The sequence below is a fragment of the Pithys albifrons genome, chromosome 10, assembly GCF_047495875.1.
Source record: "Pithys albifrons albifrons isolate INPA30051 chromosome 10, PitAlb_v1, whole genome shotgun sequence".
Classification (NCBI taxonomy): domain Eukaryota; kingdom Metazoa; phylum Chordata; class Aves; order Passeriformes; family Thamnophilidae; genus Pithys; species Pithys albifrons.
This window is the reverse complement of record NC_092467.1, coordinates 24,320,659-24,348,589: the sequence shown is the minus strand read 5'-3', so window position 1 is coordinate 24,348,589 and position 27,931 is coordinate 24,320,659. Positions and strand designations below refer to the sequence as shown.

The 27,931-nt window shown below is 42.8% G+C and overlaps 1 protein-coding gene across 3 annotated transcripts in view; it reads right to left on the bottom strand.

Moving 5' to 3' along the window:
• Positions 1 to 3,156: 3,156 nt before the first annotated feature.
• MAST2 (microtubule associated serine/threonine kinase 2) overlaps positions 3,157 to 27,931 on the bottom strand; it is a 186,784-nt gene continuing 162,009 nt past the window's right edge. For all 3 annotated transcript variants that reach the window (XM_071565756.1, XM_071565757.1, XM_071565758.1), the window contains 12 exons: positions 26,846 to 27,011; positions 25,712 to 25,813; positions 23,946 to 24,068; positions 21,593 to 21,702; positions 19,065 to 19,219; positions 17,725 to 18,029; positions 14,881 to 15,096; positions 12,854 to 13,080; positions 11,219 to 11,341; positions 10,344 to 10,480; positions 9,921 to 10,108; positions 3,157 to 9,249 (listed from right to left, as the gene is read on the bottom strand). In XM_071565756.1, the coding sequence (XP_071421857.1) occupies positions 7,148 to 9,249; positions 9,921 to 10,108; positions 10,344 to 10,480; positions 11,219 to 11,341; positions 12,854 to 13,080; positions 14,881 to 15,096; positions 17,725 to 18,029; positions 19,065 to 19,219; positions 21,593 to 21,702; positions 23,946 to 24,068; positions 25,712 to 25,813; positions 26,846 to 27,011 (3,954 nt within the window). In that variant the 3' untranslated portion in view covers positions 3,157 to 7,147. The remainder of the gene's footprint in view (positions 9,250 to 9,920; positions 10,109 to 10,343; positions 10,481 to 11,218; positions 11,342 to 12,853; positions 13,081 to 14,880; positions 15,097 to 17,724; positions 18,030 to 19,064; positions 19,220 to 21,592; positions 21,703 to 23,945; positions 24,069 to 25,711; positions 25,814 to 26,845; positions 27,012 to 27,931) is intronic.

Genomic DNA, 27,931 nt, shown 5'->3' with positions numbered 1-27,931 from the left:
CATCCCCAGCCAAGGGCTAGTGGGGAGGAAGGGAGGTCATGATCCCATGTTCTGGGCAGCACTGAGCCCCAGTGGGAAGAAAATCTCTTTCCAAACTGGCTGCAAAGGAGGAGATAGCTTTATTTGCTTTCCCAAAAATGCAGAAAAATGGGTTTCAGGAAGGAATAGAAGCATCCCTGCTAAGTCCCTGTCCCAGATCCATCCACAAGCCTTTGCTACCACCCTGACCCCCATATTCAGGGCTGAAAATGGCCTTTTTTGGCATCATCCAGAAAAAATCACAGCTCTGCCCAGAGCAGAGGCAGTTCCCCAGCCTTGGAGAAACATTCTACCACAGTGGCACTGACCTGGCTACTGGTCTCCATCCCTTGTTTTGTTCCCACACTGCCCCTCAGCACAAAAGTAGTGTATTCCTTGCACATGGCTGAGTCCCCTGTCCACATGAGACATCATCAGGTGTGGAACTTCCTCAGGTCTAGAATACACTGAAAAGAGTGGGAAAACAGCAGGTAGGACAGAGCCCAGCGCACCCTCCACCTCCCCGGGATGGCCCGTTAGTCCCATTCACTTCTCTGTTTGATTCCTTCACAAAAGCACTTTGGAGTTTTATATTTTGGGGTTTTTTTCCCTTTTGCTGTGTGAAATATTGATCAGGTCACTACTAAGCTTACTTCTCCCCATCTCCCATGCCTCCTGGCTGACATGCTTCCCTGGTGGAGCAGAGGTTGGAGTGGGGGAATAAATCAAAATAATGAGATAATTAATGACTCAGAGCATTTAAACCCAGCTGAAAGTCAAACTGCTCTAAGGAGGCTTCCCAACAGGGAAGGTTTGGTTTGAGAGTATTTTTGGAGACAAACAGTATCTAGGGATGGCCAAATTCCCTCCTTCAGTGGCCCATCAGGTAAAGCCTCTCCCAGAGCAGTGAGGCTGGGCAGTTTAGACTATGACTCAACAAATTTGAACTGGGGAAAAAACCCCACAATTTATTTATTTATTTAAATCCTTTGGACTCCAGGAGCAGATGTCCTGCACCCTCCAGTCTGCAGAGAGCAGAAGGGCCATGTGGGGCCATGGGCTCCCATCACCGGGACTGCAGCTCGCCCCAGTTCCCTGCTGCCCATCAGAATTAGGCAGCAGTTTGAGCGGGTTTACGATAATCATCAAATAACTTGTTCATTGACAGCATGTCCAGGCTGAGAAGACTGACTGAGCCCTCGTTTGCTGATTGCTAATTAGCTTAACATTCCTAATCCCTCATTAGTGACTATGAAGTAAGCTCTGAAATATGAGGTCAGCCCTAATCAGCATTTAAAATATAAAGCTCACTAGCACGTGATGGAGGCAGGACAGGGGGTGGCTGCAGGCCAGCCCTGAGGGTTTCCATGGCCAGAGGGAATGAGGCTGCACAGGGCAGAGCTGGATATGAAGGGTTAAACCCTGCAAAGCCATGGACATCTGCAAATCCCCCGGATCTCATCCCCCTGCACTCAGTACTCAACTTTGATGCACACTGGGTACAGGCAGCATCATGTGGGTGCAATGTCCTCTCGAGTCCCAACAGCAATTCCAGCTGTAGCTTCCAGCCAGGGCAGGCTGTCAGCAGTGGGGAACCAAGCTCCCATGCAGATTTGGCTGTCCCCAGTTTTTCTCTTCAAAATTCCAGCCTGTCTGTAGCAGTGGGACTTTGCCTAGGAGACTTATTCACACCCTCTGATCCTGGGGGAAAGAGTCCAATCCTGGTGTTGGTAAGTGAGTGCCAAAGCATGCTGTGCTGCCCACGTGCACATCATCCATCATTCGGGAGGAAAATGGCCTTTATTTGTTGTGGCTTATTCCTCTGGAAGAATAAACTGCTGTGGACTAAGAGTAATTTATTCCTGACTGGGAGAACCTCTCAAGAAGGGTTGTGGATGTTAAATTTAACCCTAATTAAACTCCAGCTAGTAAGTCTTGAAAAAGGAGGGGAAAAAATGTATGTTTCTATGAAGTTGTGGTTTGAAAATCCCTTGCTGCCACATCTCTGCTCATCCGCGCAGGAAGGGTAGAGGAGATGCTCCCGTGTCGATGGGGATGATGCTCTGGACTCGGGCTGCGGGCACGGCCAGCTCCTGCTCCATGCCAGGTCCCTGCACGTAGCCGGCGACTGCAGCCGGCACCGGGAGCCTTTGCCGTGCCAGAGAGGCCGCTTCGTTCAGCGCTGCAGCAGCGGCACCCGTGTCCTTCCACCGCGTCCCTGCGGGCCGTGCGGGCCCTCCCCGCGTGGGCAGGAGCATCTCTCTTCCATGAGCCGGCGTCAGCGATGACGCCCAACGACGCGGCGAGCGGCTGCCGGCGGGGGCACTGCAAATCTCCTGCGGACGGAGCTGCGCTTCGCCCCTGATTTCTGCTCGGCAGCAACTCTGGAGCACGGAGACATGGGATATTTTGAGCATCCTTGGCAGCAGCGAATGAGGATGAGTCCAATCCCCCCAGACATGAATGTCTCCCCAGCTCTATTTCCAAGGACAGGAATAGCCTCTGAAGGCCTTTCCATGTGCAGAGTCTACACCTGCAAATGTTAAAAGCAAACGGCTGTTTCTGGAAAGGTTTTAGGTGGTGCATCATCAAGGCACCCTAAGTAAGTGTGTGCACAACAGGGCTACGTAGCACCTGCTGCCTCATGCCATTTGGCTAACCCCAGCCAGTGCCTTACTGGTGCCACTGGCAGCCCCTGCCCTTCAGATTTTATTGTGCACCTAATTCCTACACCCATCAGCCATGGTGTTCCCTTGCGGACAGTCACACCCTCATCCTGCTCAGCCAAGCTTCATGTCTTACATGTTTTTATTCCCCCTTTAGTAAGGACCAAGCATCAGGACTCTGCATTAGCAGGGACACAAGATACTCTATACTTACGGACTCAGTGGTGGATGGTGAATTCCTGGGCTTGAGTTTCAGAGTGGAAAGCTTTGACTTACCCACACACCTGGCCAGGGGAGCAAAAAATCCCAAAGAGCCTGGCAGAGTTACTCCAACACCCAGACACTCCACAGGCCATTTTCTGCCCCATCAAGCAGCTGGTTAAGCAGGTGGGTTGGAGGCACAGCCACCCCTGGCACTGAAGGAAAGTGGGGGGAGACTAAAGACCAAACAAGAGACAGACACAGGTTTGGATTTAAGTAAAAAAAAAAACTTTTTTTATTTTGGAGGAGGATTTGAACATCGACATGCAGGTACAACATGAATAAAAATTATTGCACCGCTATTATGTGGCAATTGTTCAAGTTTCTAAAAACACAGAAATTCCACACTTCCTCTTATCTAGCTAAGTGCTGAGTGACACGGCTTGGCAGAGCCCAGCGCATGAGGTGCTCTCACAGCCATCTGGATATGGTAATCGAACACAACGTAAACACACACTTCTGTCAAATCTTCTACTAGAAGTACAGAATTATCCTTCACATCCAGTAAGAGAAACCAGAGAAAGACATTATCCTCCCCTCTTCGGAAGAAAAACAAAAATATAAAAAAAAAACCCCAACTCCAAATCACACCTTAATGCAAGTGTGGCAAACAAACCCATTGGTCACTCCTACCCCTTCCCCACAAGCGCTCTTAAGTACAGTAGCAGCCAAAAGCCTCACATTCGGACCCAGGAGTGGCCAGTACAACACTAAAGTCTAATATTTACAATAAATATCATCCATTTCTCTTAGTTTGCAACAGTAAGAGACAAAGGGAAAAAAATCCACTGAAATAAGGCATGGGGCAAGGATGCGCCAGCTGGATGCAGGAGCACAGAGGAGCTGTGGGGGCTGAACCAGCTTAGATGCCGCCATCCCAACATGGATGAGGAGCAGGAGACACATCCAAGCTGACAGAAGGAAAGAGGGAAACAAAGCAGGAAAGCTGCATATTTGAATGGTGACATGCACGGCTCATTCACCAAACACACACCTCACGCTAGCTTGTGACTTCCACCTCCTGCCTGCCTAACGCAGGGCCCCTACAGAGGCCGAGGTCTGGCCTTGCCAAGTGCTTCCCTCAGGCACTGCAGGGCCACGGCAGTGCTGGGAACATGCTCTCACTCCTCAGATACAGCTTTTCCAACATCTTGTTCCTCCTCAATGCATTTTACAAGCTTATTTGAGAAGGTACTTAAGGAATTCATAGCAGAGTAAGGAGTAAGTGTTGGTATATCTACCTGGCTTATCATCAAAATTTAAAAGAAAAAGGCTTTTTGCCCAAACTTTCTGCTAAGGTGCACCATACAAACTTGACAGAGGGTAGAAATGGGATGATGGAGGACCTGGCACGTGGAAAGAAACTACAGGACTGAGCAAGAGCAGGGGATACAGGGCTCCACCAGAATGCTTTCCTGGCAACACTGTTTAGCTTTGGCTTCCAAAAAACCCAGGGATTTTTAATTGCATTGATCACTGTCCGTACCATAGCTACAAAAAAGGCAAGGAAAGGCATACCTCACCTCTTCTTTGGCCAATGCTGGCAAAAGTAGCGTAAGCTGTGACATAGCAAGGGGTTTTTGCTCCTCTTTATGCCTAAGAAAGGATAGCTCTGCAATTCAACATGGGAAGTACTGGCTGCGAAGGCAGGGAGTCAGCAGCTTACAGCTGGTACCATCCCATCCCTGTCAATGTGGAATGAGCCAGGTTACCCTGCCTGGCTCATCCCATGCTAACCTCCTAGGAGCAGTGGTTGGTTTTCCCCTTCAGTGTTTTAAACACAGAAGGAAATAGAGGACCTGCCACCCAGGGACCAGCCAGGTCAGACTGTGTCCTCATGCAACTCTGGGCTCACTCCCTAATTTACACAGACACTTCAATCTCGCTAAGGTCAGGTTCTCTCAGGAGATCAGCCTGAGGCTTGTCTTTGTAATTACCAGAGACTCAGGATGCCAAATCCATTTTTCACTACTCCTGTCCATGCCATAATATCCTGCACTGTTTCTCAGCAATTTTTTAGTTGATCAACCCATCAGGGAGAAAAACAGCCAGATTAAGCACCAGATCCTGCCAAGTCTGTTACTTACTTGCTATTGCTCCAAATCAGCACTGAGTGATGCTCACAACCAAGAGCACTTTGAGAGGCTGGAGACATTCAAGACCCTGGCAAGGCAGTGGAAATGTTGTGGTTTATACAAACGAAGTGTATACGAGCAGCTTATGAATTCCAAGGAAAAAGAGTGGACAGACAGCACAGCAGGCTCTGCTCTCAACACCATCACAGCAAGGTTTATTAACATGTTACCTGGGAGCGCTGAGGCTTTGGTTAGTGTAGTAGCAACACCATACATGTTCACACAGACTCATGGAGTAAACATGTTAAAAATAAAAAAAAGACCAAACCAAACCAAACCTTGGTCCAGAAACGAAATTCAAGCAGCCAAAATCAAGTATATAATGGGGGGAAGCAATGGTTACACAGAAGGAAGCAGGGTGAGATTCCAGAGACTTTTTGCGAGTTGTGAATTGAACTGAAATCAGGTTGAAAGATATGGAGAAAATATATTCCTATATAAAAGCATATTTGCATTTAGAGGAAGTAAATCAAAACTTCAAGCTCAGAAAAAGCCAAGACGGCAAAGGAAGCAGCAGTGTAAGGAAACCAGACCTACAGAGGTGGTTTTTAGCTTGGAATACTGTTGCACAGTCATTCTGCTTCTAACAGAGTAAGCCAGTGAGCAGGATACTGTCCCCCGTGGGTGATCCACAGGGAGATACACTCAGACAAGACTAGAACACAGGCTGAGCACAAACTGGGACAAATAACGGGAGTGTTCATTGAGAGAAATCTTTAACTGGATGAAAAAATGGCTTACAGTGCTATAGGTTATCACCACTTAACACATATATTGGTGCATTATTATCGAGCTACTCCTCAGCAAGGAGCACCGTTACCCAGAGTCGGTCACACAAAGCAAAGCCATGTCTAAACCTAAGAGCAAAGAGTAAGTTTTTAATGGAAAGTGACCTCAGCAGTGGAAATGATCTAAAGCCAAAATCTGAAAATATCACATGTGTTTTGAAGTCTGCTTGCAGCTTGTCCACAGAACTTGAGGAGTCCGAACTCTTCATAGGTTTGCTTTTTTTTTAAACTGGGCAGATTCAGAAAACTCAGCAAGTTTCCCAAGCCCCAATTCAGAAATGTTAAGGAACACCTTAAAATCCTACCTATTTAGACTCACCAAGAGGGAAAGTCTCCAAAGGTAATTTATCATTGAGATAACTTTGCCCAAGACATACTGGAGAACTTATGACTACAAATTTCTCTACTTTAAAACCAACCTACAGGCATCCCTTTCCTGGAGTCACTTACTCTGAGTCAGGGCAAGTTATGAACTGAAGCCAGAGGAAGGAAGATAAAACATCACTAAAATTTTAAAAACAGAGGGAAAAGTTGCCACATGTCCCATAAAAGATAAGTAAAAACAATCCCCCAACAAGCCAGCTTACGGATTGGAGACTTCTCTTTCTGATAATTCCATTGAAAAATGCTCTTATTTGTTTTAAAGACAAGACAGTGATCTCTCTCTGTCCAGCCTCTCAGCCAAGTCCCTTGTCTCCATATCCTCTAAGGACACAGGACTGTGAAGACACGCGGTGACAAAGAGGTTGTACTTGCACTGAAGAGGGTTTGTAGTTTCAGAATAACTTGCAGACAAGAGAGCAGTTTCTTATTTTTGTCAAAGGACATCAGATTATAAAATCAAAGCAAAAACTTGATATCTGTTAATTTCAATGGAATTTCAAAGAGAATGCTGAAAAGCAGAAATTTAAAAACAAGCTGCCTTTTTTGTACTCAGAATTTTTGTGATCTCAGATAAATGCAGAATTAGAGGGAAGAGCACACCAGGCCCTAAAATCAGGCAAAATAGAAGGTCTGCAAGGGGAAAAAAATAAACAAACTGTTTCTCAAGCCCTGCTTTAAAGATACCCTGTTCTAAAGAGACCTCAAACAGCAAGCATTACTGTGTACAAAAATAGAATAGCAAGGATGAAAAAACACAAAAAAACAGTATGAAAAAACCCTCCCAAAAATAGATGTACACAAGTTCTATTTTATATTAGTGTATATTACAAAATTCAAACATGCAGTCTCTATTTTGAATGTAGAATGCTCCAGTCCATGAGTACCAGTGATGCTGCTATGTTTTCTTTACAGCATCATCATGTGACAGGGGAAAGTCTTGTATTTTTAACTGATTTTCAACTTCTTTGCTTTTTGCTTGTGCCAGAGTCCCTTCTTTACAGGGCCTCGTGCTGCCATCTGGCAGAGGAGAGGCTCTCAGAGCTGCTTGTCCAAGAGCACGAGACAGCTCTTTCGATGGAGTGATTTTGCAGCTACCTGCCACCGCTTCAGATGCTTTAGCACTGCAAAAAGTTGCATCCTTCTTTACCACCACAGGACATGTTGCCTCCTTTTTGGCCACCACAGGACATGTTGCCTCCCGGGGCTTTGCTGAGTGTAAGGACTCTGCACAGGACCTGCTTCTCGTGGTCAGACCTTCTGTGCTAGATAGTTTGGCTTTCTCTTGATGTTCTCCTACCTGTGAAATTTCCTGCCTTTTTAGTTTCAAATCTCTCTCTTCTTTACAGGAGGCACCCAAATCCTTTCTCTTTTCCACCTCTCCAGAACCAGACATACTGAGCTTCAAAGGGCCTAACACGCTCTGAGCCAGGGGCACCAACTGAGACACAGAGAGGGCGCGTTCGATGGCACCAGGGATGAGAGGGGGGGAGGATACGGGTCCCGCTGGGCTCGTTTTGCTGGAGGTTAAAGCACTCTCTGCCTGGGATGAGCTGGGTTGCTGCTTTTCAGTACTAGGACTTCTTTGGGACATTTCACTGGTGCTTCCAGGAGACAGGAATGAGGTGCTGTGCTGCTCTGCAGACTGAAGTGTCTCCTTGTGACCCTTCTCACCATGTTCTGGGGGACTCACTGAGACAGGAGTGCTCATGTTTGCTGTGCACCATGGGGAAAGTGCCAGCAGAGGTTTGGAATCCTGTTTTTTCTGACTGCTTTCTGTTAGCACAGGCTCTTTCACACCAAGTTTACCACAGGATGCCCCAGAGGAATCACCTTCTTCAAGTTCCAGAAGTTTGATAGATGGGCACTGCATATGTTCTGTGCGATCTATTGTTTTTTGAGTACCTGTAGTTCTCCCCAGGTCTTTGATTGCTTCGGAAGACCTGTCTTTTGGACCAAAACATTCAAAAGTTTTGTTTTCTGTTAATTTATGTTCCTTTGTAGTTGTTTCTGATTTTAGAAATGGCTTTTCTGAATTAGCTGATTTTTCTGGAGAAGTTCTTGAGAGGAGTTCTGGTGGGGAAGGGTGCACACTGACTTGCAGAGGCTCTGAAACAGGCTTGGCTTGTTGAGTATTTCCCTTCTGCAAGTCTTCTGTACCTTTTGGATCTTCAGGTAGAAAAGCATCATCTTCAATACTATCCTTGCTTTCCAATTTAGATGAAAACTTACTATCCTCATTAAAAGAATCTGAGCCTTGGTCTCCACTGCCATGGGGCTTGTCCAGCCTTCTCCCATCCTGACTATCTTCTGAACCATCATCTGTTTCATCTTCAGAAGAATCTACTTCCCTGATGGCCTCTTGCTTTTGCAGAGACTCCCTCCTCTCCACCCTGTCCTGTCGAATGGCACCCAACTTCCGTGAACCCGGTTTCTGCAGCATCCCTTTCTCTGCTAGCCCAAGTTTGCCACCTGTCATTTCATTGGCAGATTCTTGTAAGCTCTGGAGACTGGGATCCCGCTGCAACATCTCCTTCTTAAATTCAGAGTGAGAGATATCCAAGCTGTGCTTACGTGAGGAACCCAACTTCTTCTCAGAGGAGGACAGTGAGGCAGCCAGTTTCTCAGCTGACTGCACTCTCTTTAGCAAAGGAGACCGAGGGGGCTCAGCACTTTTGGGGCGAGAAATTTGTCTCACCAGTGGAGGAGAGGAGTGTAGTTTTACTGGGAAAGACTGAATAATACTGGAGCTGCCAACTGAGTGTCCTGGTAGAGGAGATGGGGAGCGCTGTGGTGATGTGGACTGTGGGGTTGGTGATGGAGTGTGAGCCAGTGGTGACAGAGGGATGTTTCCTGCAGATTTACGCCTTGGAGATCTGTACTGCCTTTGGAGCTTTGGTGCCAGTCCATGCAGAGAGCTGGGTCGGATGTGTCCAGAACTGGCTGGAGAATTGGGAACACTGGAACTGGGAGAGCTGCTCTGGGAAGAATTGCCACCAACTTAAAAGAAAAAAAAACAAAGAAGAAATAAAAAAATACTAAGAAGATTAATATATATTTGGCCATTACAACAAGTTATTGAAAATAAGATATGCAAAGCCAAGACACAATGCCATATTATCCAAAACCCAGCAGTAATATTGCCAGGCTTCTGATGGAAATTCTCATTATTAGCACCCAACACCAGAGTAGAGTATGAAACACTTGGCTATCAGAACACTTTTCTGAAAAAAATCTTTGAGCAGACAAGCCATGTGTTTGATTGCTATTCTCCAGATATAAATCTCTTTATTCCAGTAGCTGATTCAATTTTCAAATATGACTTGGTGACACTGTTTTGATTTCTTTTCCCTGAACATATAAAATGTGTCAAACTGCTATGGAAAGATTGCAACTTACAATACACATTTGCATCAAAGTGAAAGGATGCTCTAGTACAGCAAATGCATTCTTAAAAGGATGTATGGGTTTTCATTTTTAAATGAATCAATGAATGAGAATACATCCATCCTTAAGGTTATTGACATCATAGCTGTCATTTACTTCACAAGCAGACCTTCTACCTGCTGCTGTGTATTTTATTTCTAAAATTAATCAATCAGCAAAAGTCATCTCCAAGCTTTTTTTTTTTTCTGTTTGACTGGATAGTTTTGCTTTGTTTCTTTTTTTACCTGAGTGCACAGACTCGGGAGTGGATCTGTAACTCTGGGTTGGTGACCGAGGAGACAGGTTGTGAGTTGGAGAGCCAGGCACACTTTCTCCAGAGGACAGAGACCGGTTCAGAGACGATAAACTCCGGCTGGTGTGAAGTAGTGATGCTTGTTTAGTAATCTTCCTCAACAGAGAACTCTTCTTCTTACTGTGGAAGAGCATTCACATGGTGTTTACAAGTCCAAATGATTTATTTACCTTATTAGCAAATTTCAGTCAATTTTATGTCACAGTTAAAGAGAAAAAAAAACAAAAACAAAAAGAAAAGAATAACTCAATTATGTACCTGCTGATACACATTGTCTGAAAATGGATTTGAGAAGATCTCTCTTATATTACCCTTGGTTACTCTTTCATTTTGACAGAGAAACATCAAAACAAACCTTTCCTGACCATCCTTTGTTTTGCTCTTCTTATTCCTACGAGCCATCTTGGATTTGTAGCTGGCTTTTCGAGCTGGACCAACTTTGATGGACGTGTTCTCAAATGGTGTGGTGGAGATGGACACTTTATTTCCACTCTGTCAGACACAAGACACAGAGGCATTGCTTAAAATGTGGTTATTTGAAGCAGATCTGCAGGCTAAGCAGGTAGGCTGCTAGTTCAGTGCTGCCTGCCATTTTATAATCCTTTGTCAAACTCCATTTTTCCCCTCAGTATTTCCACCTATCATTTATTAAGGAATTGCTGAGAGAGAGCCCTCGTTAGTCAGGCTTTCACAAATGATTAGCTCAGACCCCAGCTGGTAGGTAAAGCTTCCCAGAGCAGACAGAACACAGCATCTGACCTCTCCCATTGAGATCCCAAATGACTCAATTTAATACTTGTAATACTTGAGAACTTGAACAAAGTGATATTCTGTCACCAATCCTATTCCCAGTGCTCTGACTGATGGCAGATGTGAGAATATCAGGCATCTATCATGATGAATCTGCAACACAGAGCATGGCTTGTCTCACTCATCTTAAAAAAATAATAATCCTGATTGCTCCTCTATTTGCAATCCCAAAGACTTCTGCCTCTTGGAACAGTCCAGAACTTTGGGGGGTTTTTTCCTGTCAATGGACTCTGCTCAGAGGAGGTATCAAACACAAGTCCTTTCACTGGATAATGTTAAGACCAACCATTACAAAGCTGCTCTTAAATACCACCAGGTGCTATGTACATACTTGTATTCAGACAATGCCAATTACATACCTATGGCATTTTAAATAAGCTGGTCCACATTTTCCAAAATGTGGCAGGGCTGAGTCCCTACCTTCAGAATCAGCTCCACCACTTCCGTGTGCACCAGCCCATGGACCGGCTCCCCATTGACGTGGGTTATCAGATCCCCTTCCCGCAGACCTGCTTCATTCGCTGGGCCACCTTCCTCCACGTGCTGGCAACGAGAAGGGCATGACTGATTTGAGAGGGGGAATGAGCAAGATCATTGGCTCAGGTCAGACTCAAAGCCTATCCATCTCACCTCCTGTTGCAGCCAGTGCCAGCTGCTTCAGGGAAGGGTGAGAGAAACCACTGACGGACAGAGTCAAGCACAAAACCCTGTGCTCTTCCACTCTTCCCCAACATCCTGCCAGTCTTACGCTGATCCAAGACAACCAGCATGGTTATGCTGATAAAGAGACCAGCTCTTCTGAAGCAAAAGGTTTAATATACTTTCAAAAATTTTCAGCACTGAGGAATGTTAACAAGATACTCTTGATTTCCAGACAAACATTCAAGCTTTTTCAATTTCTTTGCCATCTCAAATCCAGCATCCTTCCATGTGCATGGTCCAAGGTGGCCAACAGATTTTTAATGAATACTCTGTGCCATATGTTTAAGGTGCCTATATTGCATCTCATTTCCCAGAGTTTCTTTTTCCACTTTCCACCCTTTATTAACCCATCCAACACCAGACCTCTTTCCCTGTGAACACACTGCCTTTCCTCTGTCGCTGGTCAGACAGATAAGCCTCCCTCACCATGAGGAGACAGATGCACTAGAGAGTGCAGCAACTCTCCCTCTAGCCAGAAAAAACTCCAAATGAGTATCTTGGTAAACTCAGCATTTTTCAAGAAAAGCAAGAGAGGGGCAAGGGAAAAAACGCAGCCTCAGGTTATTTCTCTAAGTAAGAATAAGTGCTAAGAAATTACCAAAGCATATGAAATCCAAAATGTCTGATGAACACAAAAATACAGGGAACAAATTGAACCGCCTTTACCCTGACTGCATTACCCCTAATCACACAATCCTAACAACCCTGCTTCAGGAAATGGATCATTCCTAGAAGTCATCTACATTAACAAAAAAAGGAACACAGAGATCAGGTACCAGAAGTAATGGGAGGGAAGCGATACAGACATGGAAACCAAACCTTTTAGCACAGCTCACAACTAAGCCAAGAGCTAAATCCCACGGCAATCAGCATAGCAGCAGTGATGCTTTAAGGCTTGTAATCGATTCCAAGTGACTGCTTGGAAAACCCCAGCAGACTGAACTGATCAGAAGCAGGTTATAATCACTAGCACAAGTCTGAATAAATTAGCCACAATGGGTCCTCCTGCAACAACCACAATAAAAAGAAAGAGGGTATGTACACAGAAACATGCTTTAAAGTATGTACTGCAGGTGAAAGAAGGTGGATTCATGTAACCAGGCAAAAAAGAAGGAAGAAAGGTTGCTGTGGTTCTGTGATGGGCTTGAAAACTCCTACAGGAAAACCCCAAATGCTGTTATTTATTCATTTCTTTATAAAGGGTTTCCCCCACCCCAAAAAGATAACTCTAGGTCTGAACGAGGAGAGAGGAAACAGGATGGCAAAACACAATTTATAAAACTAAATCACACAACCCTGTCTAGATGCACTTCTGGCCCCAAGGGTACTCTTTTTAGAAAAGCAGAGACATACCCAGACCATGTGATGCACAGTGTAGATATCACTGTCACCCATATAGACGCGAATGGCACGGAGAGTGAAACCGTATTTCTTTCCAGCCCGATGGATGATGATTGGTGGTTTCAGGTTTGCAATAGCAGGAGAAAAGTCGCGGCTGGGTGAGGAGTCCCTCGAAGATGGGTTGGAGGATAGAGAATGAGGTGACATTGGACTGGCCAATGGAGAACACGTGTGGTGATCTACAGTGATGACACAAAGGTGGGAAAAATTAGGAAACCAGGCCTTCAAAAGAGAGGAAATTCTTGTCAGAGAACAGCTACCAAACCATCTCTCCCAGTGCTCTTAGAGCTTGTGGTTTCTTCACCAGAACTGGGTTTGTCTGCAGCTTTGCCTAACTCATGCTTCATAATACAAAAATGAGTAGAGTCTTCAAAAAGACACATTTGGAAATGAGTATTTAATACAGTAGCAGTGCTCATACTGGATTATGGTTGGGTCACAGTGTTTACTACTTCTCTTTCCTGGATTTACAACTCACCATAAGCATTTACTCTCAGCACAATCCTGGAACACTCTGTTTCCAGATTATGACATAATATTCTCCAAGAAAAGATCAGATGTCTCTATATTTTGGTGCAAGTTACACAGTGGTACTGAGATAAATCAAAATCAGTTAATATTAACACAAAGAAATCAGTAGGCAAGCAGACAACAACTACATCTAGGCAGTTTTGGTAGTGTTTTAAATTCACATATTTAACCCTAAAAAATTAGCTACTGCAGGCACTTTGCTACTGAAGAACAACATCATAAGTGTATTTTAGAGTTAGTTTCCTAAAAGAACAGCCATGTCTGCACTATCAGATAAACCATCTGACTCTGCTTGCTAGTGGTACAACATCCACTTTTTAAAATACAAAGCAAAGAATACAAAACTCTCATTTTGAAGTGAGGCTGGTCGACATCAGTAAAATAAACCCAAAGAGTAGGAATATTAAACACAGTTGTAGAAGGTAATCTCTAATCCATTAAGAAACACATGCTGAATCACTCCGCACATATTTACATGGCAGATGAGAGCAGCTCTGGAAGAACCTTTGCTGGGTGATTAAATACACATTTTAGAGATTTTCATGAGGCAGTTGGTAGTCTGAAAAGCAACGGATGCCCAAAACACAAGAAATGTGATGTGCGTCACCATGAGGGTGCCAAGAGCAGGTACATCCCTGCCTCCAGCTCAGTGGCTGAAAGAGGCCGGTGGGCATTGCTCTGCCAGCAGGTTCTGCTGGGTTGGTCCAGATGCATTCCCTGCTCCCATCTAGGCAGGAACAGGTACAACCCTGGAAATACAGCATGGTCTTACCCTCTGGAAAGAGGGACCAAGTCCCTGTGCGGCACGCCTCCTCCTGCTGAACCAGTCTGTCATAGCTCAGTTTGAGCTGTTCTCTAGGCATTACCACCTGGCACTGGGAATTGTAAAAGTCTGGCTCTGCTTGTAGACGAAGCTGGGCCAACAATGTAAGTGGTTCAGCTTTGACTTTCTTAGTGAGTTACTTACACTATTCAATTCTTGAACACAATCCCAACCAAGTTATAGTTATCGGGAGATTCTGAAAGCTCCTGGTGCATGCCCCAGAAATGTACCAGCCACATTTTGTTCCCAAACAGTGCCATAGTTTGCATGTGACCCCAAAAAATAGTACCTTGACGTTAAAATAATTCTCTGCTTCTATACCTCCTTGCTGCACCACTATCTACAGACCAGCTAGGAGCCAATTTAAACAAAACCAGGGAAAGAACAGGGTTCAGCTGCCATTTGAAGAAGCTGCTGTCAGACCACACACAGCACTCTTGTGTGTGGCACAGCAGTGTTCATCAACCTGTGAGCAGTAAATATTAAACCCATCGTAAAAGTTAGATATCTCCCCTCCTACCAGGCAAGGCATTATTCTAGGAAAGCGAAGGGGGAGGATCTGTCTGCAGACCTTTTGTTTAGTGCTTGCAGATTCTAACAATGCCTCACTCAAGGCATTTCTTACCTGAGGGAATCAGGAGAGACAAGGCAGTAGCGGATGCTGATTTAATCACTTTATTGACAGGTCTCGAGGTACGTTTCTCCCCTGATTCCCCAGAGAGCAACCTGTGTCGTGCCCGCCGCACTGCCAAATCGCTGATGGCTTTTGGAGTGGTAAAGTCTGGGCCTTCATTGCTATTACTGCGAGCTCGTGGATCAGAGAAATCTGCAGTGCTCCCAGCTACAGTTTAAATTAAAACAGATTAGAACCACAGGGAATTCCTAACAGTCTATTCCCCTACAGGCAAAATACATTAAATCAAAGTCATGTTTACATGAAGTCCAAGAGTAAATTTTTCTAAGAAGAAACCCCATGGCTTGAATTTTTATTTACAGAAATGGTGCTATTTTGAATACAGAAAATTAGTGGCTTCTATTCTGTGGAAAAGCTCGCTAATGAAATCACATTTCTCAGTGGCAGTTCCATGAATCCTGAAGCTGTGGTGCACTTCTGCATGCCATTTCAATGGGATTGTTCACAGATGAAAACAGGTTTATGGAAAGTGCTCCATTTTTACAACCAGCAAGAACTGTCAATCTTTAAGTTTAAACTGCCTGTAATAGAAGAGCCAGGTTCTATTGGAATTGCACATAAAAAAATCCACTTTAGGAGAATACTAAGGTACTAAAGTCAGGGAAAGTAAAAATGTGGTTTGCAAAGACAATCTTGATTTTCCTCCTCCTGTGCACCATTTTAATTTAGTCTTGAATTGCTTAACTGCTATAATTGTATATAGAATGCAAACTAATCTTGAAGATCAGACTGGACATGTAACAACGGCAGATGTGAGGAGCTGGAGGTTCTGTACTCAAGCCCAGTGCCTCAGTCCCCCATGTGACACCTTAAAGGGGCACAGTGAAAATACAGTAATTAGAATTTACAAGGTGCTTTGAAATCAAAGTGGTGAGCATCACAGCAAGTCCACAAGGGAAATTAATCATTCTGTCTTCTAAAGCAAATTTTAAGCAGCATGCAATAAATAAAGCCTAAGGGCCACATCTTGAACAATGAGGACAGAACAAAACATTGATCATCGTTATTTAAGTGGGCACCACTGCTCTGCATACTAAGTGAAGCAGGAAGTACCATGAAAATAAAAATTCAAAGCACCATTCCCACAGATCTCAGTACCAGATGCCTGATCAACACTTAACAGCCTTAGTTTCAAATCAGGCTCCCAGACAGTGAAGAACTTGGATTCAGAGGCCGTGTGTGAAAAGGTGCCATATACGTTAGAAGAGCACTCCAAGATGGTGACAGGAACCCAACTCCTTCCACGCCTCTAACTTGGGGACACTAAAGCAATGGTATCCCTGAATCTCACACACTAAAGACTGCTCTAATGTATTAGGCTCATGGGAGGAGGCTGCCCAGGGGAGCTTCACTCTTGCCTGCTTCAACTTGTAGATACTCAAATTAGCAATGAAAGTGTTCTTGCCATTTTTAATGGCATGTTTCTAGGCTCCTAGTATGAAATGAAGAGCCTAAGGTTCCACTTCTGGCACCTATGTCATCCAAGCATGAGGTAGCTTACTTCCTTCACTCCTGCAGATTTTCCCATGGGCTTAATGGAGTGCATGACAACAGCACCAGGACTCTTTTGGGAGAATGGGCCATAGAGGGGAATGGGAAAACTCTGAATTTCACAGCCTGGATTGAAGAAGAAGAATAATGAGATATGGGGATCTTTGGCTTTAATCTGGAGCAAATATCCTCTAAGGATTTCTACCTTCTGCTATCAATTCACCACCACATCTTCCCAGTGCCCTCCACATTGTCCATTCCTGCTGCCACTCTGAGTCCTTGCTCAGTATTCCTTTCTTCTCTATCCCCAATGCATCCACAATTGCTTTGCCTGCTTGCTGCCAGTTTCTCCCAGCAACTTAGTTTCTTACCTAGGTAGTCATTGTTATTCAACACTACAATCAAGTCCTTTCCCTAAATATGCCTTCTTTCTCAACTATTATCGTGACAACCTTCAGTTCAACTTCCTCATTCTCTTCCACTGGTCCAAACTTCCCTTTTTATTCCTGCTTATTACTTCCCAACAGTTCCCAGCTCTGGCCTCCTCTGTTCAAAGGAACAGGCAGCTTCACTCTCTGCCTTCCCTGTGCCCTGAAAGGGGCAGGAGCTGGGGACACTCCAGCACCCAGGGCCCAGTCCTGCACTGCTGCAGCCTAGGGCACCATTGCAGGGAAGCTGCAGCTCAGCCCAATGCTGAAGAACAGCCCCAGGACAGTCAAAGCTGCTGAGAAGTCAAACACTGACTTCTAAGATCCACTATACTAAATTTAGGCTGCGTTTTTCTAGCCTGAAACTGGCTAAATTTCATCGCATTTGCCTGTGACAGCAAGCAGCATGTCCCTGACACAAGCCCCACTTCCCCACCATGTTTCAAGTCGCTACTCTAAACTCCTGGGATGAATAAAACCATATGAAGCAGGGATCTGTTGGTACAGCTGACACTCATGTCCTCCAGCTCCAACAGTGATCTGTTCTGACTAATGCTTATATTAATGCTGCCTCAGGCAGGCATCCAGTGTTTGTAAGTAGGCATAGATCGTATGGGTCTCAAGCATGAGAAGACCTAAATCAGTTTGAAGTGACAGGACTGAAATCTAAGATGTAACTTTGGAGAGATGAAACTGCTATTATTTCAAAGGCAAGTACATCCACGAAACTACTCTAGAATAGCCACTTAGCACAAGACAGTCACATCACCGACATTCAGGTCATTTTACTGAGTTAACCTCTGCAGGCTAACATGGCCCTCTTGGGGACCACCACACCATCGCACTGGGCACATACCTGTCAGTGTTGAGGCGCTGCTGACGGCTGTGGAGGGGGTGGTGGGTCCAGCATCACCTTCCAGCTGCAGCTCGTGCTCCACAGGCTGTTCTGGAATGGGCACCGGCAGCCCCTCCCGCGGCTGCACAGTGGATAAGAGCATCCCCTCAGACTGTGGCCTCTTGAGGGCAGTTCCCTCATCCTCTGCGGAGATGGCAAAACGGGGCATGTCGAGGAGCCCTGAGCAGCGTCGCCGCACTGTCAGGGGTGGGCTGGAGTCACTCTCCGTGTGGGAGGATTCAGACATGGACAAGCGCTTACGCAATCTAAGAGAAGAACCAAGACAGAGTCCCTCAATTAAATCCGGAGGATAATAAACTTTCACTCATCTGAAGCCAATTCAAGGTGAAGTTTGATGACCAAGCTACCTCTTTGGGACTTTAAAGAACAAAGGCTTAGGGCATCACATGAGTTTAGATTTCCAAAGATTCCATCGTTAAGCTTCTAAGAAAGGAATTAATAAAACCAAAGAAAAATACAGTACAATGACCATGATGATATTAAACACTATAAAAATCACATGACAAAATGCAAATCATCATCATGTTCCTTTTGGAATTAGATGAATTTTTCTTTCAACATTCCTGTAAATTTGAAGTCAAGAAGGCCTGATGCAAGATGAAGTGCACCTCAGTTAAGAATGTAATCTATAAAATGTTTTGGTTTTAATGGAGTTATACAATCTAGGTCACAGTCACATTTTATGCTCTTTTAATGCCAAACATTAGTGTAAAAGCTTTACCGGAGTTCACAAAATGAGAGCTATCCCATTTTTAAGGTAAGTTTGACAATTATTTCAGTAATGCTAGAAACAAGGTCAGTATCCAAATTCTGGGTATTCATATATGTTACATACATTTTTTATTAGAGCACAAGATTTTTTGGGCATATTCTGAACTTTTGAAACTTTGAACTTTTCTAATGGTTTCCCTACTTTGTAACAAATGGTAAAAGTCTGACAATACTAGACTTCAGAATAATTTAAGAAAAAACCTGATGTTGGTATCTCTCTTCTCTGATGTAGCTGGTCTTTCCACTAATGAAACTTGTACTTAAGGTTAGAATACCTTTAAAATCATTAAAAGTATTTGCTACAAATTCAGATGTTGGTACTGCATTAGATACATTTAAGGAGTATATCACTTCTATACATTCACTTTTAGCTATTCATTCCATGCTTCTCCTGTGGAAATACAACATATGAAGCATTCCTGATCCAACAATGGTCACAAAGTTTTGACACAGGTCAGCCTTTCTTAGATGCTATGAGAAACCAGATGACTTAGTTCTACGGAACTTACATTTCAGGAGACCCAATCACCCAGCTGCGGTCTCGGCTCTTCAGGCCACCGAGGCTGTCCAGTCTGTCGTCCTTTTCTTCGCTCAGGCTCCGCTTAGTTGGTGGTGGAGTCTTCCTCTCTTCATGGATGGAAAGACGTTCCATGCTGCTGTACACCTGTGTATAGGAAAAGATCCTTCTGTACAGAACAAACAAACTTACATGGTCTTTTCTGATCAAGGGGCAAAATTTCTACTCAAAATGGAATATACTCCCTGAAAGCATGAACTTGGTAATGTTCTTTGACCAAGTAACACAGTGCAGATGTGACACAGGTGAGGTGTGCCAGGGAGGTGAGCTTCAGGAACATTAAATGTGCTTTTCATAATAGCACCCAACACCTCTTCTCTGAAAACACAACAGAGATAATAAAACTTCTGGAAATTACTTGATTTTTGGTTTTAACAGTTCTCAAATCTTAGAGAAACTGTTACTAAAGACAGCTCCACAACTCTTTAGGGCTGGCATCTGAATCTTGAAATCTTACAATACAAATTCACTTCAGTGATAGGCATCACACTCATGACCCCATTTCATTATCATCAGTCTATCAGCATTGCCCCAAGCTTATTTCAGAACAAAAAAGTCCTGCCCTCCTCAAGGAATCTACTATAATGCTGACAGCTTAATGAAAGTGCCTTTCTTGCTTTTACAGCCGTCTTTAAATAATTAAATGATTAAGCAAAAAAATCCATCCTTTTAAAACTACACTTGACTGTGGACCTAATTTACATAAGAAGAGATTAATGAAAATAATGTTATTAAAAATTCAGAGCATCAACAAGATAACTATTAATAAATCATATGGCTGAATTGTCAGACAAGAATTTCAAAATATAATGAGCCTTTTATGCCTCCCACATTACAAATGCTGTATAATTTTCCAGGTCTTAAAATAAATTCATTAAAAGTGAACTTTTTCTCTTTGTGGCAAAAACACTGAACCCTGAAGAAAAGCTTCAGTCTAACAAATGAATAATACTCATGGTGAGAAAAGGCAGATGAAAGAAACCCTTATGTACTCATGAGAACTTTTCAAAACACTAGCTAATCCTCAGGTCCAATTTTAAACATATGTTTGATCATGCAAATCAGGAGCAACTCCATAAAATTAAGAGTAACTGTTATTTAAACCACTGTAGCCTAGTTGAGGACAAAGAAGAACAAACTGGTCTTTAAAAACTTCTTTCAGTAGTGGAAAACTGGAGGAACTATCATGAAAAAATGAAGTATCTTTCAGAGCTCCTAAGTAAAATTCCTACTCTCACCTCACTAAGAAGGAAATACAATGCAAAGGGTAGCCAGCCTTAAAAAAGCATTTCTTCTCCCTTATTCCTCTCCCAAATATACTATATTTTATCCAAGCTAACAGTGGAGTTGGACTATTTTGAGATGTCTGTAATTTCAATTTTTTATTTCAGAACACCTAAGTAAGAATGAGAGACCTGTACAGCCCTGAATCCAGAACATGTGACTAGAGGGGACCTCCTCAGGGCTTCCTGCCCATTTCCCCACATCAGAGAAGAACTCACTCTCTTCTGACACCTGACTGATGTTTCTCCAACCTGTTCTTAAAAATTTCCAGAGATGGAAACTACATATTCCCCAGGCAACATGTGCCAGTGCTTAATTATTGGAAGCTTTTTCTTACCATTTACCCTATACCTTCTTTGCACCCATCATTTCATAACAGTTCAGGGTAGAACAGGAAGACCAATGTCATCCTTTCCTTCTAGCAGTTATGTATGGCTGGATTTTATGGTTTGTAGATCTCAAGTCATTCTTGTTTCTTTCCTCCGGACTCTTTTACTGGTCCATGTTTAATTTCAAGAACACTGACCAGAACAGGCCAGAACACCCCAGCTATGGCCTTCCTACTGCTAAGACCAGTATGGAAACTACCTTTTCCTTCAATAATTTGGCACATTTAACGCATGATGCACTGGGCATACCTTTCTCTTTGAAATTGTCACCCTGCTTTTTGTTCTTCAGACAGCATTTGAGACAATGAACAACACCAGAGACATAAACTTCATCCTTGCTCTTACCCCCTTTTGATTTTAGATCATTATTCCAAATGTCAGAATCCATTTTCATCCCAATATCATCTTGTCACCTACTGGAATGACAATGTCACCTTTCAGAATGACACTATTTAAAGCAAGTAAGCTTTGGATACTCCCTATGCCAGCATGCAAGTCATTAGTAAAAACATCAAACTGTAACAGATGCAGAAGAGACCTCCACAGTGCCCTGCTTATATTAGTGAAATATTAAGAAGTATAAAATGTCATTCTCCAATTATTCTGGTACTCACCTTCTAATAGGCCCCAAACTACCACAGAATAAACCACACACACAGTTTTTTCTCTCCTCAGGGAACACTACTCGCCATGTGATTCCATATACCATTCACATGATTAAAATCTACCCCACACAAAGCAGTGAAAATCTGGACCTTTTTCTTTCATCAAGTCAGCATGCTCCTACCTTGCTGAACCTTGGGGAACATGAAGAAAATTGCCGAATTTCCACGTGATCATCATCATTAGTGTCCTCCTCTTCTTCCGAATCGAGGTGCTGGTACCGTTCTGAGCGGGCTGTGAAGCAGACATGGCACGTTGCATCAGTGCAGGGAGTGGTATAACTCACACCTCAAGCATTCCTACTGGTCTGCTTGAAGAACTTTGAGTGCTCATACATCATGCTGGGTATTTTCCTTAATATTGAAACATACACAGCCAGTTTTGCTTATCCTGTGCAGTTACCAGTGGAGATTATCTCCTTGGCACTATATTTATCTTATACCATCAGCTGTATTACATTCTGAAAGCAGCTGATACTCAGAAGGTGTCTCATCCTGCAGACACTTCATAGGAGGGATATTTCTTTTCTACAGCAAACAATTACATGGAAGGACACATGGAAACAATTCACTGTCTCAGTTTCCAATAAACAGCTTTTTGGTTGCACAAAGTCTGTCCTGTATACATATATATAAGTCTACTTTAAAAAATAAAAGCATTTATCCCTGAAAATATTTCCTCCTCTCCCTCCTAGAACTAGAAAAAGGATTAGGTTTTGTGAAAGAAAATGGGCAAACAGCCAATATGCAAAGCTATTTTAAATGCAAAAATCTAAACTGCCTCCAAAGAGATTTTGTGCTTTGAGATTTGCAGCACTGGATTTCCAAGCCAGCCACACTGGATTTTGTAGGGTGGGCGTTAATAAGTTTGGTGACAGAAAGCTGATAGCTACACTGAGCCAAATTTGCTGCACCATATCAGCCAGAAAGCTACTTTTATAAATTCTACGATTTTTTGGATTAGGGTTTATAAAAGCAAAACCAATTCTTATCAGTGTCTTTGTGAGATATTTCCTGATGGGCGAATTCCAGCCTTTATAAGGGACTCACATCAAAGTCACCTCAATAACCTGTTGAGTGTGCCTGGACACACTGGGGGTTTGCCATCATTCCTATTTGACAGACCCACGGATTTGCAGCCCTGAATACAATGTGGAGCTTTTACCCACCAGGATCTGCTCATGGCTGCAGTGGACCTCTTCCACTCACTGATCCAACTCAGTGACCAGAGCTCAAGTTACCATGTCCAGTAAATCCAGTTAGTGGTGGGATCGCCCTGCCACCTCAGTTTCCACGTGTATGTTGTACAAATGCAAGCTCAATACAGGCAAAACCCACTTTTGGCCCCTCTGCACAGCTTGACTCAAATTTCTCTCTGCAGCAACCACACAGAGATGTCTGAGTCTTTCTCTCTCTCCCATCCTACATCTCCATGTAACCCCTAACCTAAAAGCCTCTTCCCCAAAATGGAATAGCACTGCCTAAACGGGACCACTGCTCTTGCAGAGTGGCAGACAAGAGGCTGCAGACAGGCTGCTCCCCCCTACCTTCCTCCTCAGCAAAGCGCAGGAACTGAACAAAAATCTACTTCATACAGATTCAGCCAGGCTTATGGCTCAAGGATGGAAGAGATTCCATTGAAGTGGAGCAGAAATTTCCATAGCTTGGGGAACTGAAATAGCCCAGTATCATTCTGTTCTGCAGCTGGAGTGGGGGAAAGACCCCTTGACCAGTGACAAGTCCAAGCCCTTTCCACCTGCGCAGCTCCTCATGCCAAATGAGAAACCCCAGGGAGCAGAGGCTCTGGGAACAGAGAGATCTCCATCCCTCTCATGACGCTCCTCCCTTCTCTCCCAAGAGCACTGACTCTGTCTGGTGTTTATCTTGAAATACCAGGAATCTTACACAGCATTGATACCATGGCAGTTCCCAGACATTTATACACACCAGACAGACACTTCACTTCATATCACATTAGACTTAATAACTCTAAAATAAAGTGATACACTTGCAGTGAAAATAATGTAAACTACTTTAAATCTCGTAAGAATTTTCCATACATACTTGTCTTCAGGGTTTAAGGTTTGTTTTGGTTTTTCTTAAAAACATTTTTTGGCTGAAAACAATCACTGGGGAAAGATCACATTGCTCAAAAACTCAAGGAATTTGGATTTACCAAATGCTTTGGAAGAAGTGTAATAAACCCAGCATGACAACGGCAGCACCTCTTCCTGAAGGGCCATGGCTGGCAGGACTACAGGCACCAGTGAATGGCCAACTGACTTCAGCAGCAACAGTTTTTCATTTAAAATTAATTTTCCTTCAAAGAAACCTTACTTGGCATTCAACAGAAACTTTTAAACGCAATTTCCATCAACGGTTTCATTCAATTTCTAACAATGACTTATCTCTAGCAATTTCAAAAATGAAATATGCACAAGAAATATGAAGCCATTTAGGTTAAATCTTTAGTCTTACTGTCAAAATAGCTTGTGTCATCCTCAGATTCCAACTGTGGGATGAATTCAGCTTTCTGCCGAAGTAATCCATTCCAGTCCAAATCTTTAAAGAACCGATGCTGTTTCACTTCAAAGGCACTACCTGAAATAAGCACCTTTTATTGCAGAGTATTTCTTTCAGCATTTGGATAACATGAAAAACAAACCCTAAAAGTATCAAGAGCCTAAGAGAATGTACTCCAGTACATTTAAGTCACATATTTTCCAGGAATTTTGAGAAGCAACTCATCACTTTACCAAAGTGGTCATGCAGGATAAAATCTGAACAAGATTTCCTGTTTAACAACAACACATGACTAAACTGTGTGGAAGATAGCATCTGCTATTATATTCCACAGAAAGGTGCAAGATATAGAATGACTGACATCTTAATTTAAAACTTCAACTCTAAATATCATCTTGTTCATAAGTGAATAAAGAGAGCAAACTCAGAAAGGTACTTAGCATGTGAGTGACTTCACTGTTGTGAATAAACTCATTCATGTGCTTAGAACAAGACAGGGGCTTATACACATTCCTGAATTAGTATCTTTTGTTTTTTTAACCTCAGAAGCTTGAGTACCCAGAAGGCAAAACTAAAGACTGTCTACCAGTATATGCACTTTTTTCAAATGAAATTAATATTCATAAAAGATGTTACTGTCTTTTAAAAAAAGAGAAGAAAGAGCAGAGGAAAAGAGATAAAAGGTCTGCTGAGTGCCAGTGGCACTACAACATGCCAAGTGAAACAGCACTCTCAGCATTAGAGGTATATAAGAAATCAAAGAAATCAGTCCATCAACTCATTTTATAAGGCAAGAAACTCTACATCTTCTCCATGACAGCAACATCTTTCAAATACATGGATTTTAAGTAGAGAAGAACATGTGAAAACCATCTGATATAATTACTAATTCATGATCTATTCATCACCCTTGTGTGCACATGTGCTAGGCCTGCTGAATACATGTGCCTTTTGGAATTTTATATATATCTATCTATATTCAAAGATATATATATGTAAAAAAATATATATATGTAAAAATATATAAATAAATGAGTTTTTATCCTTAGAGTTTCAAATTGAAAATCCTAGTTTAAATCAAACTAATAAATCAAAGAAAGATGAGCTGTGCACAAATTATTTTAAAACAAGAGTGTAGCTAGAGATTATTTATGTGTATCTACTATGAGGAAGTGAGAAGTTCACTTGTAAAACTTTATATCTGACATTGTAATACAGAAAGACAGACATACATATCTGAGTTAGCCGAAAAGATTATCAGACTTTGCAGTGTGTTTGGAGAATTCTACAGTACAGGCCTCTAGGAATGGGAAAGTTTTCATTGCCTTTATTACACCCAGGAATTCACATCCATGGTGGGGATTAAGCCCCAAGTCAAAGAGAACTTCAAAGAAATCTGATTATACACTGTTTAAATGGAGATCCAACCTTTAAGCCTATAATGGAACAGCACAAATCTGAGAAGTTATGTTGCCAAGCTGACAGTGCCCCTTTCTTGTTTCCCAAACAAGACAGTAATATCTGTCTGATTCATGGACATTTGACACTAATTCTCAGAGCTTCATCACACAAGATTCACCGAAGCCAGTATCAACTGCCACCCAGCTCCAGATGAGCATTCTTCAGTACTGGTGGGTGTGCATCACTGCTAAGGTCACTGCTTCTCCTTCTTCTGGCCCCCCTTTGCTACGCACTTCCCTACACAATCCTAAGGATTGTACCTGTTCCCATTCTTTCCAGAGGATTTTGGCGAAGAAGCTTAGAAATGAGGTCCTGGGCATCTGGTGGCAGTGCATCATCACCTTCTGGCCAGGCAATTTCATCTGGGGACAAAAAGAGACTTGACATTTTCCACCAGTTTCCTGACTAATTTGAATAACCATTCACATTCCTATAATGCAAAGTGGAGTGTTCAGAACTGCCCCAGAAGCGTAAATACCTTCAATTCAGCAGCTTGCATACTTAATATAATTCAAGCATTGACATTTTCCAAAATGCGTAAAATTTAGCATCAGTTAAAGCTGCTGTCAATCCAAGCAGTGCTTGTGGAGAAAAAAAACATTAATGACTCTATTAATAAAGTATGAAATGGGACTTCCATGACAACCCATAAACAATGACAGTGACAATACTGTGGCTGTATCTCATGCCTGCACATTCCACAGCTGTTATACTTGAAACAGAGAGAACAATTCACAGGTAATGATTTCATGCATCATATTTAGTTCTTTGCTGAAATTTGCTTTTTACAGAAGACATTTGCCAAGTGTGTTAAAAATTTACTGTTTCAGAAAGCATTCTCAACAGGATATGTTTTCACTGGCACATTCTCTGAGTGAACACAAAGCAATCACCACAAAGCAAGCAGGAGACAGGTTTTAAAAGCCACAAGACGTGAAGGTAACAAGTACAACAGCTTCAATGTATTGTACTTAGAATTTCCTTTTATTTAATTTATACAAAATTACTAATTGACTGGCATTTGGACCTACAGAAATAATAACCAAAATCAGACAGAATTAGACCAGTTGGAGGCTGCTCCTTTCATATTGTCCATCATTTAAGTTAAAAAACAGAACAGAAAAATCCTCAAATATTTTTCCTCAATCCCACAAGGATCTGTGTGACTCACACCATGCACAATGACTATATACCAAAATGTTAAGCAGCTCAACAACTTTCCATAGCTGAAATCAGATGGATGCTACTTTGACACAGAAAGTTATAAATACTAAAAATTAAACCTCATTATTTTATACTTAGTCCTTCTTGACTAAACTGTGTATCCTTGATATTTCCACAGTTTTACTTCACAGCACATTTTGAAATCCCTTCAGAGTCGGAGCAGAACATACCACTGATCACTTGTCCAAACAGTTCTTCAGGTGTATCCCCAAAGAAAGGAACGCAGCCAACCAGAAACTCATAGAGGATAATTCCCATGGCCCACCAGTCCACAGGCTTCCCATAGCCCTGGCGCAGGATCACTTCTGGTGCAATGTATTCTGGAGTCCCACAGACCTCAAGAGAAACACATGCGAAAGCAATAAATTTACAAATTGCCAAATTCATGTCAAAGCTTATTTTTGTCTTTTTTTTTCTCCCCTCAGAGCTTTAACAAGGAAGCAATTAATATTTTGCCATTAACCACTTTATGCTGTGAACTATTTCCATGGAGCAAGAGTCCATATTTGAAGAACACATTACCTGCACAGGAATAACATCACATGAAATGAAATGTTCCTAGTGTGGACATGCCAGCTAAGTAGTTTTTTGTAAAGTAAAGCATATGGGGAAAACGCATTTTCCGTGTGTTAGGTCTGTCTGCTTGATGGATGTCTGCTGGCACAGCAACAGCTATGAGGAATTGAGTTTTGACAAACCTCTCACATTTCTGTGCTAGCAGAATTCAGTTTCACAGATGCAGAATTCGCAGCACAGCATGATTACACACTTCAGCCTTAAACTTGGGAGGTACAGCTGGCATGGACAACAGCAAAAGAAATCACAGTGGAAGATCTAAGTTGCCTCAGGCTTAGAAGCAGCAACAAGAATAACAAAATAGTTGTAAAAAAATACAACACTGCAAAGTGCAAGACCATGATCTAGTGACCAAAGAGAGTTCTGCTAGAAAAAGCATCCTTATTGAGAAGCAAGGGAAGACAATACCACAGGATCATTATGAATTAACACTTGGCACAGCTAAAAAAGAGAAATTCAGCTCTGCTCCTCGGTGTTTTTAGAGGAGTGAAGTATTTGTTAATCCTGTTATACAAGGCACTAGTGAGCCTTCATCCAGAACAGTTTCCAACAACTATGCCCAGGAAATATCAACTCAAACTGAAAGAGACACATGGAAGAGCTCTTCATTCATCAAAGGAAAATCTGTCTTGTTAGCTAGAAGAATGTAGTTGGCTAAGCCTAGCAAAAGAAAGGCTAAA